The 14,094-nt window shown below is 39.6% G+C and overlaps 2 protein-coding genes and 1 non-coding gene across 4 annotated transcripts in view; 2 read left to right on the top strand and 1 right to left on the bottom strand.

Annotated features, from left to right (window-relative positions):
* KIAA1217 (KIAA1217 ortholog) overlaps positions 1-8,418 on the top strand; it is a 372,473-nt gene extending 364,055 nt beyond the window's left edge. Inside the window, exon 17 of the mRNA XM_032180908.1 lies at positions 7,772-8,418. Within this exon, the coding sequence (XP_032036799.1) occupies positions 7,772-7,888 (117 nt within the window). The 3' untranslated portion in view covers positions 7,889-8,418. The remainder of the gene's footprint in view (positions 1-7,771) is intronic.
* The window catches only part of ARHGAP21 (Rho GTPase activating protein 21), an 88,310-nt gene continuing 77,041 nt past the window's right edge, over positions 2,826-14,094 (bottom strand). For both annotated transcript variants that reach the window (XM_032180895.1, XM_032180896.1), the window contains 10 exons: positions 13,234-13,382; positions 12,986-13,141; positions 12,800-12,878; positions 11,728-11,801; positions 11,553-11,642; positions 9,245-9,370; positions 9,009-9,050; positions 8,570-8,675; positions 6,753-6,784; positions 2,826-5,402 (listed from right to left, as the gene is read on the bottom strand). In XM_032180895.1, the coding sequence (XP_032036786.1) occupies positions 3,669-5,402; positions 6,753-6,784; positions 8,570-8,675; positions 9,009-9,050; positions 9,245-9,370; positions 11,553-11,642; positions 11,728-11,801; positions 12,800-12,878; positions 12,986-13,141; positions 13,234-13,382 (2,588 nt within the window). In that variant the 3' untranslated portion in view covers positions 2,826-3,668. The remainder of the gene's footprint in view (positions 5,403-6,752; positions 6,785-8,569; positions 8,676-9,008; positions 9,051-9,244; positions 9,371-11,552; positions 11,643-11,727; positions 11,802-12,799; positions 12,879-12,985; positions 13,142-13,233; positions 13,383-14,094) is intronic.
* On the top strand, positions 12,068-12,229 carry LOC116486916. Its single transcript, XR_004253021.1, has one exon. It is a non-coding gene; the product is annotated as a U1 spliceosomal RNA (small nuclear RNA).

Genomic DNA, 14,094 nt, shown 5'->3' with positions numbered 1-14,094 from the left:
TTACCTGGACAACAGCTAATTGCTGGAATACCAAGTTAGGAGCAAGAAAAGAAAATAAAAAGAAAATAAAAAGCATACCTGAGCCTTTGAACCAACTGAGTGAGGTATCCATCACCTCACGACCTAATTCTGGCTTCTCTCTGAGGGGAGAGCAGGGATTTTCTTGAAACTCATCTCCAGGCTGATCCCTTGGAGGGTGCTCCCCTTGCAGTGGGGGTAATTAAAGAATGTAAACGTTAACTTGCACCAGCGCAGCAGCAGGCTGAGAGCCCAGCACAAGCTGGGTGGCTCAGAGCTGAACCCAAAAGTGCGTGGCACAATTTGGAGCACTCTGAATTTCAGCCACTTCCCTAACAGCCACTACAGAGAAGCTGCTGGTCTGATGTGCCCCAGGGAGCAATACTTACCAAAAATCTGAACTTGCTGATACCTGAACCTCGGCAACTCCCTGTGGACAGTGGAGTCCTGGTGTTGATTGCCCCAACTCCTGCTCCTCTCACCCTCTTTGGGCCTGGGAGCCACAGCAGCAGCTTCTCTGTGTCTGAACTTGACACTGAAAGCAGTTGTGTGACTGACTACAGGTCCCCACACGCTCACGGTGTGCGAAGTTGAGGGTACGGCCGTGCTGCACGCTGTTACTGCCACCAAGGAGCACGTACAACAGCTGCTTCTGGCCTCTGCTGCACTGCACCATGCTCGTGCTCCAGCAGCAGCTTCGTTTCGTGCCCCTCAGTGCCTCACCTTGTGCTGGGGGCAGTCAGGAAAGGCAGCCCCCATCTCATTCTGCACAGATCTCACCACCCCAGGCACTGCTGTTGGGACCACGGGGCAGTGCTGGTGCCTTTTGGAGGTGACAGCAGCCTCAGGTAGGGACGAGAGCCATCGGGCAGCAATGACTGCAACAGAAGCCTGGTTGGAATTGTTTAAAAACCCAAATGCTGTCACTACCAACACAGTTCAATGCTTTAATTATTTCCCCCTCTGGTCTCAGCTTGGACCCATTTCTAATGACTTGCAGCTCCACAGCTCCAAGCAATCTTCAGATTATTTTAGATTATTTTAGGATGATTACGCATTTTTGTTTTGTTTTGTTTTTTAAGGGGGGGAGGAGGAGGAGGGCACAAAGGTCACAAACTGAAAAACGAGAAATTCATCTTATAAAGTGATTGCTGTAAGCACAAGGCATAGTGATGGCTCCTAAAAACGCCACCTCCACCACCACGCTGCTTGGAATTTCAGGTGGTCCCAGATTTTGTCAGTCTTCAAAGAGCAGAAAAGCTGCAGCATCTCCCTAGCCTGCCGTGCTGGCAGAGCACAGTTCCATGTGCTCCTTTAGATGACCTCTGTCATCACCCCAGGGCTCCCTTGCTCCTGCTCTGCCTGCCAGGTTGTCTCCTCCAACCCCATTTAAATGGAAAGGGCAGGGAGCAGTGCCCCAACCCTCTGTAACCCCTTTCTTAGAGCCCCACTAAAGTTCCTGACTTGTCCAGGCACCTGCAGATGGTCGAGGGTCCTACCCTGGGTCCAACTGCTCTGCAGCTTCCACGCAGCAGCAGGAGGCAGGAGGCTGCAAGCCTTTAGATGCATATCCTGGTGCAGTCAGCCGGTGCCATCCTCGTTTCTTTAAGCTCTTCACTTTCAGAAGTTCTTGTGTTCTATTCCAGGCAGCGCCATACAACTCCTGTGTTCTTATGGCTGGCAGCCATACATCTAGACTCGGGAGTTAAAATCATTAGTCAAGTCATTAAAATCATTAGTTGTAACAAAAATGAACATTAAACTAATCCATCAAAGTGGCTGTCAAATCAGGACGCGACTGCAGACTCCTAGCACCCCGATGCATTTCTGTAAGTACCTTGCTTCTCCAGGAATCCCCCTGCAGCTTCACCCTGATGCTCCACACTCTAAGGAGCTTTTGAGGCTAGTTACAGGACAAAACACACCTCTGGGAAAATTAAAATTACTACTGAAGAACAGTGTTTTAAAAGCAGCACAGTACCACGTTTTAAATCCCATGTTCAAATACACTTCACTGTTAGGACTGAAATGGAAATCACCATCAACTCTTGCCTGTGCATTTCACAAAACACACCTGCCATGCCTTGCATGGGACCAAACACAACGATACAGTGAGAACTTTCATAGGTCTTCAGCTGTTCTGTCTGTTGCTTTTACTTCACAAACGATTTGCAGAATGGTTTATTGCAAGGAACAGTAACACAGCACATCAAAGTATGGGACTACCTGCAGTCACTGTGGAAAGAGAGGTGGAAAGAGAGAAACCACAACTGCCTACACATCCTGGTTACTATCATTCCTTCTCAGTGCTGGGACAAGCATAAGTTTTTCTATGCTGATGTCCATAGCCTATTTATCGTCAATAACGGTTTAATCCTCTGCTGAGCAAACAACAAGAGCTGGTATAAGAGGGGAATAGCCAACGTGATGAAAAGCTGCTTTGTTTTTGTGTAGTTATACAAGAAAACACAAAAAATGTAACTGGTAGAGAGATCACACACGGAAGAATTTTTAGGGTATGAATCTGTCTTCAAATTTGTAACTATAGGAAGTCCCAAAGCCTTAAGTATTGTTTTGACCAGCAGATACTGGTATTCACTTCTTAGGACCTGGGGAGGATTACAGACATATTTCTTGTGTGCTTCTAAAACAGCAAATTAAACATAAAATGACGCTACATCCCGTGGAAATCAGATTATGCATCAAAATGAAGCTGTAGAAGCAGCTGAACCTCCCTCTCACATGGCAGCTTGTGAATACAGCATTTTAAAACCCAGCACAAGAATAAATTCGTGCCACGCAAAGAGTCACCAAAACAATTTTATTTCCAGTGTTTAAGTGGGTGTGCACACAGGCATGGTACAGGTTTGGATTCATTAGGTCTTCATGCAGAATTATATTCTCAATAAAAGAAACCAGTTCCATCCAGTATCCACTATCTACACGCCTATGTTACAACATTTATATCAAATCTGGTATCTGAAGAAAAGATACACATGTATTATGTACATTTAAGTTACTTATTTTACAGAAAGATTAAAAATTCAAGTCACATAAAACTCAAAATCTGTATTAAAATTGGAAATATAAAACTCCAATATTTACTGGAATGCCTAAGGAATGGAAGCTCTGTAGCCACCTGTGTTAACATTTGTAAAATGTAATGAAACTCGTTAACAGTAAAACGCATTCATTTGTTTGTAATAAGTTTCTCTAATTTAACAATATGGCACCCTAACAAACCAAATGAATTTATGATGAGGCACTTGTTAGTGACTAAACCAAAAGAACGATTTTTCTGCATACTAATGCCAGGCCAACTCTCAGTCAGAAAACCATGTATACACTACACAGCGTGTTGCATCAGATGCTTTGTTCAACATTTGTATGCAGCCATCAAATATACTTTTTCTTAAAATATATATATATGTATATATATACACTTTGACTTTAGTGTTCTTCTGGCTGTGGTAATGCACCGTGAAGACGTTCCACAGAGCATATCGATGAAACCAGCCCAAATGAAGGCTGCATAACAACAACAGTACAGGAAAATATATATATATATGTACACACACACACATACACACAGTTACTGGGAAGCGTAACATTAAGTTAATGAATTGCTGTAGTGGACATATCTCCCCATTTCAAAGATACTGGTAGAATCGAGATCTAACCACTTGGGTCCCAGACAGTTTATGAGGATGGGCGTCAACTGCTGGGCTGAAGTTGTTTTTGTTCATATTCTGATAACTTTCACCATTTACCTGGTCTGGTGGCTGAAATGGTCCCAAAGGTGGTGTTCTGTTAATCGAAGTCAAGCTGCTGGAGGAGCTGCCTTCATCTGCTTGCATCTCTGCAGATAATGGCAGATCTACCTTTGATACGTCTGCTAAGCTAGTGTTCTCGAGCCTGGGCTTTCCAGTTTCACCCGTATTAAGGTCAGTTGTGCTAGTGCGTAAACGTTCTCGTGCAAGCCAGTCTGAGATTGAGAGGTCCTGGGCTGGACATTTTGGCTTCAACCGATTCACAGCTGAAAGCTCAGATTCCCTTTCTCTGCTCTGACTCGCCTCTTGAGCTTTCCAAGCATTCAGGACACTTATTTCAGCAAAATCCCTCTGTCCTCCAAGCGTATGCCTTCGCCTGATGTTTTTTCTCTTTGCGGTCTCTGCAGAATTAGTTTTTTGATTCCCAACTCCGAACATGTCATCTGCAGAGGACTTGAGCCGCAGCTTTAACCTATCTGTAATTTTGAGTCTCCAGGTAGGTTCCTGTTTGTCAGTCTCGCTTCTGGCCGACGTAGCTAAACTGCTCGTTGATCTTCCTTTTTTCATTATGTCAAACATTTTGGTCACAGTAGGCAAGTCCTTCTCACTCTTCGCATCGCCTGACCCCTCGCTGTCTGTTTTGTGCCGTGCAGACTTCCTCCTAGACAGGGTGTCACATTCAATGAGCTTGTGTGAGCTAAAAAGTCTGCGACTCTCTAACTTTGGTGTTGAACTCCCCTCGGTACAACTTACTTCGCTTTCTTCAGAGTTCCTCCGACTGGTCTTTACCACTTCTGGCACCTTCCCCTTGGACAACCTGTCAGCAGCAGCACTGGTGGCAAAGACAGGGAAGTCACTTTCGCTGTCTGTCTCCATCGGACGGCCTTCACTGATCAATTCGCTTCTTTCGTCATCAGCATCTTCTCCCTTGCTTTCTGTCACTGACTGCACCTCAGGGCTCAGCATGCTGGCATCCAAGCCGGTTATATACATGGTGGATGAAGTAGTTGAATAATCGGAGGTGATGGAACTGACATCAGCTGCTAAAAACTCACCGTGTTTAATTTCAGGGCTGGCTACCTTTTTGCATGAATACCTGTGTTGGGAAGCCTGGGAGGAAGTGCTAAGCATAGTGCCAGAATCAGACACTGTCTCTTCAACTTGGGAAGAAGATTGTGAAATAGGTATTTTAGGGTTGCTCTTCTGCGTGGTTTGCCGACTGCTGAGATTTGGTGATTTTGCACGTTTTTCATGGTAAGGCAGTGAAGGCTCCTCTGGCAGGATACTTTCTTTCTTCAATGACTTCTTTTCGTCCTTCACAACATTCACATCTTTTTTACTGCTGTTCTCTTTTTCCTTCAGGACAAACATCCTCTGTTTTCTTCCTGCATCTCTTTCCTTTTCATATTCCCCTTTAGCTGTGTCCTCTTTTGCTGTGTCGCCACGAGTTTGTTCCGCAAGCTCCTTCTTGAAAAACACATTATCCAACTCATCTTCTGAGCTGCTCGGTTGTGGTTTCTCTTTTGTTTTTTTCCGCTTGCGACTAGCTGCTGCAAAAATGGAAGACACAAGCAGTTCCTTGCTATACTGATCCTTTCCAGAACCCCAAGAACCCTGTTAATAAACAATAAAAAAAGGAAAAAAGGACATAATTAAAAATCATAAGAAGTCTCACGCTAATGAATGCTTCTTTAAAAACATCTCCTGAGCTTCAGAGCAGAAAGCTGGTCTTTATTCAGGAACTACTTCCATGCTGTTTCTGCAGTCTGTAAGACATTGCCCAAAGAGTCAATTTTCATCCAAGAATTCCACTTCTTGAAGTAGAATTCAACTTCACAAAGGGGAGTTTTTTGTGTACAGCTACTTAGTTTTTGACTGACTGATAAAGCAGGCCCCATTTAAGCAAGACAGCTTTTTCGAGACTGTTTTGTAACAGTAATTGCTTCACAAATGACGTCCCAAGAGTGTTGTTTCAGCCTCTCCTTTCAAGAAGTCTCACCTATGTGAGAAGGCTTATTTCTTCAACTATTTTTCAGTTATTTTTCACCTTTCAGGTTCTGAGCTTTAAAACCAGATCAATTCAGTAGCAGCAATACAATGAGAGCTATACAAAACTGAAATTTAGGTGCAAGTACACAAAATTAACACTTATTTACTTAAGTTAATATTTAAGAAGAAACTTATTTAAGTTTCTTCTTGCCCTCCACGGAATCTGCACTTAGGATCACTCAAAAACAAAAAAAGGACGAGCCAGATTATTCTATTTTGTAAAATTCATTAAAAACTGTTTCCACCACACTGGCACCACTGCTACTGCCATCTCAAAGCTGTGTACCTTTCCTGCTTACTGCTCCCTTCCTACCTTTACAAAAGCAGCCAGCCTGGGGAAAAACCACCCTGTCTTTGCTGACTGGTGCAGTTTGCACACTACAGACATTCAAAAATAGATAAACAGCAGTGATATCAACTGATAAGGGCAGTTGCTTATATCAGGGGACCTTTAACATAGCAGGACTGAAATCTGACATCTGTGCCAAGGACTCAACAAGAACAGCTGAGATGTCAGCTACCTAAATGTCCACGTTCAGAAGTCTGGCCTCTCCCTCTGACCTGAGGAAAGGAAGACTCACACAAGCAGTGAAGGAGTTATACTTAAAAAGTTTCTGAAATCCCCATCAGCACTTCAGAGGGAGAGATGCTGAGGGAAGAGCTATCATCATGGGAACAGTTTTAACGAAAGAATAACAAAACCACTGGGACTTCATTACTGAAAGGACCATCTATTGATTCCAGATACCTTGTTAGAGAATATGTTGCCGTTTTCTTGTGAGCATTACCACTTAAATCAAAGAAACCTACATATATCTGCACATAAGCAATTTCATAAAGTAATCATCATAAAGTAATCAAATACCTAGCAGATTTCAGAAGCTTATCATTACATCATTTCACAGAGTGATTTACCTTAGATTTTGCTGAGTCACTAGTAGCTGAATCTGTGGAAAAATTAAAAACAGTTCTGCTCAGTTCTGTGCAGTTTTCTTTTTTGTTGTTGCTACAGACAATGCTGGACTTATGGAAAAAGACAAGCACAGAACGAAATGTGAAGCAAATAAAACCAGAACAGAGTGAATAGTCAGAGCTCACAAAGATGCAAGCTGCACCACAGAAAGCCACCGCCATGAAAGGATGCTGTGAATTGTAGGCAGAACCAGCTCAATGATAGGAATGGCAAAGGAGCCCTGTTCTTCTAAATAAAAAAACAGAAATACTAATGTTTATTCAATGTTTTAAGTACACAGCCCCTGCAAAATCGCAGCTGAGACACCTTTTCAGGATTGTACTGCGTACTCTCCTGAGATTCAGGATACACAAAGCAGAATTGAATGTCTTAGCACTGCTGGCTGCTCTAGGTACAAATTGTGGTTTGTGCAGTCGTATTCTTTTTGTGAGACTTGAATTTTTAAAGGAATTAAGTCATATTTGGTGTGTAGAACCCCAATTATATCTCTCTTCACCTGTGACTAGGTATAGGTAAAATTTCAGTTTTACGTCAGCTAGATTTCAGCAGATACCTGTTTTATGCTGTTCTATAAGAAGCGCTATTATGAAATGAAAAATGGACACCATAGTTTCACTGTCTCGCAAAACCCAAGATTGTACAATTACAAAGGGGGTAGGAAGGGGCTAGCGCAATGACTAAAAAAATATGAACTTGGATGCGATCCAGCGTTAGGGACTTTCTCCCTCGGAAGAAAGAGCTGAGCCCCCTGCCACACCCCTTTTTGACACATGGCTAATGCTTTATGACTAGAAAGACTGGTAGACCATACCATGCTATTTCTCCTCAGGGTCTGCTTCAGAGATAACAAGAAACAGCAGAAAAACTTTTAAAAAGTAGCATTGATCTGTTTAAAATACTCTTCAACGAAAATTTACAGCACAGATCAACTTTTTGTTTTTGTTTTTTTTCCATTTACAAGAAACGGGGGTTTCTGCAGACAAGGCAGCTACAGTGTGGGCAACAGTCCTCCTTCTTCCTACAGTTCCAGCTGTCCACCAGTGACATCACAGAATCCACTAAAGACATCACCGTGTGATAGACGCCTCCCACTTCGCCTGTTACAACATCCGTATAAAGTGACTGCTTCAGTAAGTGCTGAGCAACCCTTTGAAAACTGAAACAAAAGCTAGAGACGAAGGGAGAACATTTGTGGGATACAACATGCTGGGTTAGTGCAATAGTAAAGTGAAGGGAGGGGGGGAAAAAAGTCACCAAAAAAGAGCCTGCAATGCTTGTCCTTAGCCACACAAGAGGATGGCATTCATAAACAGAAGGAAATCAGCTTTAGTATCGACATACTGCAACATACTTATTAAAGTGTCCACCAATTGACAAGAAAATGTAACTCATTTTTTCGCATTCCTAATGAGCAATATTAGAACACCACTGGAGATCAGTTTTTTTCTGCCATCACAACAAACCACTTTACAGCAGCGTATCTGCTTCACCTCACGATGATGATTGCATGGGTTACTGTGAATAAATAAAATCGTATGTGCAAGCCTCATCTTTTAATGATTATACCCCTGTTAGACAACAAAGTTTTCTAACGTATCATGCATGATTACCAACAATTCAAATCTTTAAGAAGTGTTAATGATCTTTAAGAAAAGAGAAAAACAATTGATTAGTAAAAGAAAATAGAAAGAGAGTTACAGTGAGTTTACAGAGTAGGTTATTCTAGCCTATGGACTAACGCTGTCCAGGCAAGAGTTACCTGATACGTCTCCAGGAGATACTCCCGTTCTTCCAATGTTGGTGAGTAAATGATCTATGTTTGGCACTGGCTGAGATTCTACAGTGTTTTCCTCCTGAACTGTTGTCTATAGTTAATAAACAAAGATCTCTTCATCATCGTTTCACAAATAGGTCATTATGATTCAACAGCATTTAGAAAATTGCATTAGTCACCTGAGGACACGCTTTCCTCATGTGTTCTTATTTTCCCGTATTTTTTTTGTTTTGTTTTTAAAAAAATGCATAGCTTTTTCTTTTAAATAAATTCATTACTGTAAGGGCTGGAGAGCTAAAAAGGTGCTTCTGAAGAGCAAACCATACAGTGATGCAATAAGAAATATACAGGCATTCTAGAGAGAGCAGAAGCAGATTCTAAACTAAGGCAATTAAAATGCAAATATTTATGCCACAATACTTACAAGGGGCTCTTCAGCATCATCTTCTGTGAAAAACCAGTCATGCTACAATTTAAAATAAATACGGTGAAAACCCCACAAGAAACACAAAACCCAAATGTGGAACAATCAAACAAGGACATTTCTAAAAATGATATCCTGGAGTTCAAAGGACAAATACCAGACCCAAAGTGGCCCAATAAAAGAAAGCTGCTCTGCGTATGATCTTACTTTTTACGCAATGAAATGCATCCACTTACTTTTTGGATGAGTGTTTCTACAATTTTATACTGGTCTGGCATGTGCGTCACCATGTGTGTCATGTTATCATCCGATGTCCTCACGAGTGTTGGACCAAATACTATTGCCAGGTTTCTTGGTTCCATCTAAGAAATGAAGTATTTCCATACATTATATATTTATAAAGGAGAAAATACAGTAACATGGACTAAGTATATTAACACAACATTAATAATATTTGAGAACCATTTTAGCCAAGGACAAGAAATATTTTTCTTTAAAAAACACATTACTATTAACACATTACTGTTAACATTACAGTTAAGATGTTACACTACACAAAAAGTTTTCTATCTGTGTAGACGAAATGAAGATGTCCAAAACTTCTGCAATTCACAATTCAACCTTCATTAATCCATCACAAGCGAATAGCTCCACAAGCCCAGAAAATTCAAGAAGAATCTGTAGAGAGGAGACTATTTGTTTTGATTCAAAACACTGATATTTTTTTTTTAATAAAAGGGAAGAAAAAAATTAAAAGACATTGGTAGTTCCCTGCTTTTTTTTTTCCCCCTGAAAAAATATTTACATGACACACAAAAAGCTTAGCTAGTAATCAAATAGCATATTATGCCTGCTGACAAAGAGCTCATTCAATTAACATTTACTTTTGAGGAGGTGGCAGCGACCAACGCTATAGACCCAACATCTACTCATGAGACAGACTCAGACATATCCCAGTCGTAACATTAATCATCCACTTTCTTTTAAAGTTACATTTCTGACAAATAATTCCACAAATGCAGAAGCAGAATATGAATCTGTTTTTGCTTACTTCTCTCACTCGCTGTTCTGACACAGAAGAAAATAACTACAAGGCGAGGTCCCTGTTCTTCAAGAAGGAAACCACAAACAGAATGACCCAAGCCCCTAATGCTCACTTTGACTTAAACTGGCTTTTGGCACGTCATGTAACTAAAATACAAACCTCATTCATCTAGCCTTACATATTCTATAGTATTAACATTATTTAAACAGTATTTACACAGTACACTGAAAACATAATAAATGTTTGCTTTAGGCTTTGCTCTTAATGACATTTGCTATAATTTCCTTATAATGACAACTATAATTATACTAAAGGTTGTGTATATGTGTATGTTTGTGTGTATCTACATAAATAAAGGTATATCCAAATTTAACTAGCAGGTATTCCTTGCAGATCTGGGAACCCACCAAATTTATTTGAATTGTGACATTTTCTGATCTTTTAAATGATTTCATGTTGGCCATGAGTTCATCTATTCTGCATCCGTCACACAATTTTTTGTTGTATCCCTGCACGTTGGTAGCCAATAACAGGGCACCATGTCACCTGCCCTGAGGTAAGCATCCATAAACACACCCATATTTATGTTCTTTACGTTCAGCTACCCTTCCCTGAAAAAAAGGGGATACTATTATTTGCATTTACAGTAGGACCGTAGCATGCACGGAAGCAACTCTACCCTGTCCAAGATGTAGATGACTTTATGATTGATAATGATTTTAATTGAAAGATCACTACCATTTATGTCTTTTTTTTTTTTTTCTCTTTAAACCATCCAAAGCATCTACAAGGTCAAACACTTGAGTTATTACAGCAAGTCCTAGTCTTAGGACACTTCAGGACAGTCCTAGTCCTGGACACCAGGTGTCCAGGAACCTAAGCTTCACACAAAGATGATGCAGCCTAGCCTTTGTCAACAGGGTTCATTCAGTTCATTCAGACATTCACTTAAGTTTTACCCAAACTTTCTACTCCAACATATTCCAAAATCTTATAGAAGTAAGGACTTATGTTGTATTTTGTGGGAGTTTGCACAGTAAAAAGAAGAGCGATTTTTTTTTAAACAAGGGTGCTACTGGACACCTACTTTCATTTTACCTTCAAAGTCAATAATGCATTCCTCTAGGCTTTACATCGAGAGTCTGCAGCATATTAATTGAAAATGTTTGTTTAAACTAGTTGAAATCCCCAACCAGACACATACACTCATTGGTGTCTAAATGGATTACATGAAATTTACAGACAAGGAATATATTTAGTATGGAAGCAGTTATTCCCACAAGAATTAACATCAGTTTGAATAAACTTAATTTGTGCTACACATGAATATTTTCAAGGAGTCCTTAGCGTGATCCAAAAATGTTCTCACTCAACATTGCTAAGGTCTTAATGTTATCTACAATAAGAAGTTATGGTCTTAATCAGCAGAAAAAATCCTGCAGAGAAACTGGTTTATGAATGTAACACAACAAAGTACATTATACTTTTGTTTCTGGTACCTTGTTCTTTTCAGAGTTCTCTGCTACTGTCTTGAGGTGTGCAGAAAGAAACTTGAGAGTCTCGTAATGATGTTCAGGTAGATCATGAATCTGAAACGAACAATCACTATTCAGAACATTAAACATTTAATGCTAATGTTGTAGTATACCTACAACACACCCAATTTCAGCTTACCAGTCTCTTCAGTGTTTTCAGACGTTCAACAGGATCTTCTTTTCTATTGGCATCTATAAAATCTGCGTATTTGTCTGTTAAAAAAGCAGAAATTAATCACATACATATTACCTTTGGAAGTCATAAATTAGCCCACTACACTGCATATAATATAGTAATATAGATGAGAGTGGAGAGAAAAAACAGTTTTCATAGAATATTGGAACAGTAACATTTAAAACTTTATTTTGTTTCAAATTAAAATCTAAGTTTTTAGTGGTTTTGTTTTTGTTGTTTGTTTGTTTCTTAATTTTTAGTGAAAAAGATACCATGTCCCAACTTCAACAACTGGTATTATCTAATATTTAGTGAGGACTGGAAACACCATATTCGGGCAGATGATTTTCCTAAGGCAAGGCTCATCCCCTGCACTCCAGATGTGCTGAGCCCTGCAGTTTCCCCAAATTTGGGAAACACGACTGCATAATTTGTTGTGGAAGGGGACTGCATCTGCACCCTCCCCTGAAAAGAGTTTTTTTTTGGTTGTTGATTTTGGTTTAAACTCAGATACGAAAAACAATACTGCAGAGGCAACATTGTTTAAGAAACTGTATTCCCTAAAGTCACATTCTGCCTTTGCTGTGTTTGTTATTATTTCTAGTAGAACTTTAAAGAAGTAACATTAAGAATCTGGTTATTTCCTCCAAATCAGAGTTAACACCCAAAACTTGGTTTTCTTCCCTCTCTTAATCCTTCCAGAAACAGTAAAAGAAAAAAAGGTTATAGAACAAAAAAATGAAGATCCAATTTTTTTTAGCCTGCCAAAGTGAATATTAAAATGGATACACTGAGGTATTTTGGCACAATATTTGAACACTATTTGTAATTTCTTCATAATTAGAAAAACTCTATTTACAGCTGTCATTTTTAATTTATATGATCACTGTGACTCCCTATTCCTTAAGGCAAAAGGAGAGCACTTAAAACAGAGCTGAGATGATTCCAGCAGATTCTCTCTCAAACCACCCAGAAGTTTTAAAACAACCATTCAACAGTATCTCCTAAAGACAAAATCATGACGTAAACAACTCACCATTGGTAAAAAGGGGTTCTGGGAGCTTTCTGAAGAAGGATTTCAGCAAACTGCTTATCACATTCAAGTCTCGCCATTTCTAAACATTTAGAAGGAAAGGACAGACATGCTTTATATTTCTATAATCATAACACAGCCAGAAGTTTTCAGGAGTTCAAAGTGGAAATACTGTGATCGAAGACTTACATCATCATGAACATCTATGTCAGTCATTCCTTTGTTGAGCTCCTCTTGCATACTTGAGATGGCAGCATTATTTCCAGGAACTCTGTAAATACCTGTGTACTCCAGACCTCTTTCTTCAACCAGTTTGCAGCATATATCAACGATCAGTGGAATATACTGAAGGGAAAAAAAAGTTTTATATAAATTTTTAAAGTACACATAGAGTACTTTAAAAATCACAGTGGAAAAAAAAAAAAGTCCTTTCATACTTTGTTGGTATGAGCTGGGGGACAGTCATCTAGTCTGACTCCAAACGTTCCTACAGCAGACGGCTTCTTTTCAAATGTCTTCCTCATAATGCTTGGAATCCCTTTTCTCCATGTCCCCTTGTCTTTTGGTGGGCTTGTCTCATCTTTTTCTTGATAGTAATAACACACGTAAGGAAATAAAGAAAAATATGAAAAATAAGTCAGAAAAGCTACTGTGAATACAGGAAACATTTGTAAAGATAAAGTGACTATTTTTGTGGGTGTTTTTTGTTTGTTTTGTTTTTAACCCCTTTTTTTCCTGGCCACGTTTGCAAACAACTGGCTAAACATTAGTCTATCTTGAACATACCTTCTCCTCCTCTTCTGTGATTCAAAAAATACATTTGAATATACCCACACTCAGAAAAGCAAGTAGGTAAATGACAAGGTGGTATTTCATCATTCTAAAACTAAATGTATATAAATTACATTAGAAAAATTAAAACCTACAACATTTACTCAAGGAAGATTAAGTCTCTACTGAGCAACAGTGCAACACAAAATTGATATTAAGTTGTACAGCCACACTAACATTTTACATTGTGCAGACCTACTTTCAGTTAATTTCTAGGTTGCAGTCACTCCTACATCATTCCAAACAGGACTCAAACACTTATTTATCCAAAATCACATTAAACATTCAGTTGCTCTCCACTATACAATTCACATAACAAATTACAATTCCCATTCATCCTGTACTGCAAGACCTCTAATACAACAAACACTGCTTCCTTCTTATTCAACTATTTCTGGAAATGTTCTTTCAGTAAATGTAAAATTCACTTAACACCTGCAATTTAGGTTACATAATCTGCAGCACAC

Source organism: Aythya fuligula, chromosome 2, assembly GCF_009819795.1.
Source record: "Aythya fuligula isolate bAytFul2 chromosome 2, bAytFul2.pri, whole genome shotgun sequence".
NCBI classification, from domain to species: Eukaryota; Metazoa; Chordata; class Aves; order Anseriformes; family Anatidae; genus Aythya; species Aythya fuligula.
The sequence above is the reverse complement of the archived record's forward strand: the minus strand, read 5'-3'. Positions and strand labels throughout refer to the sequence as shown.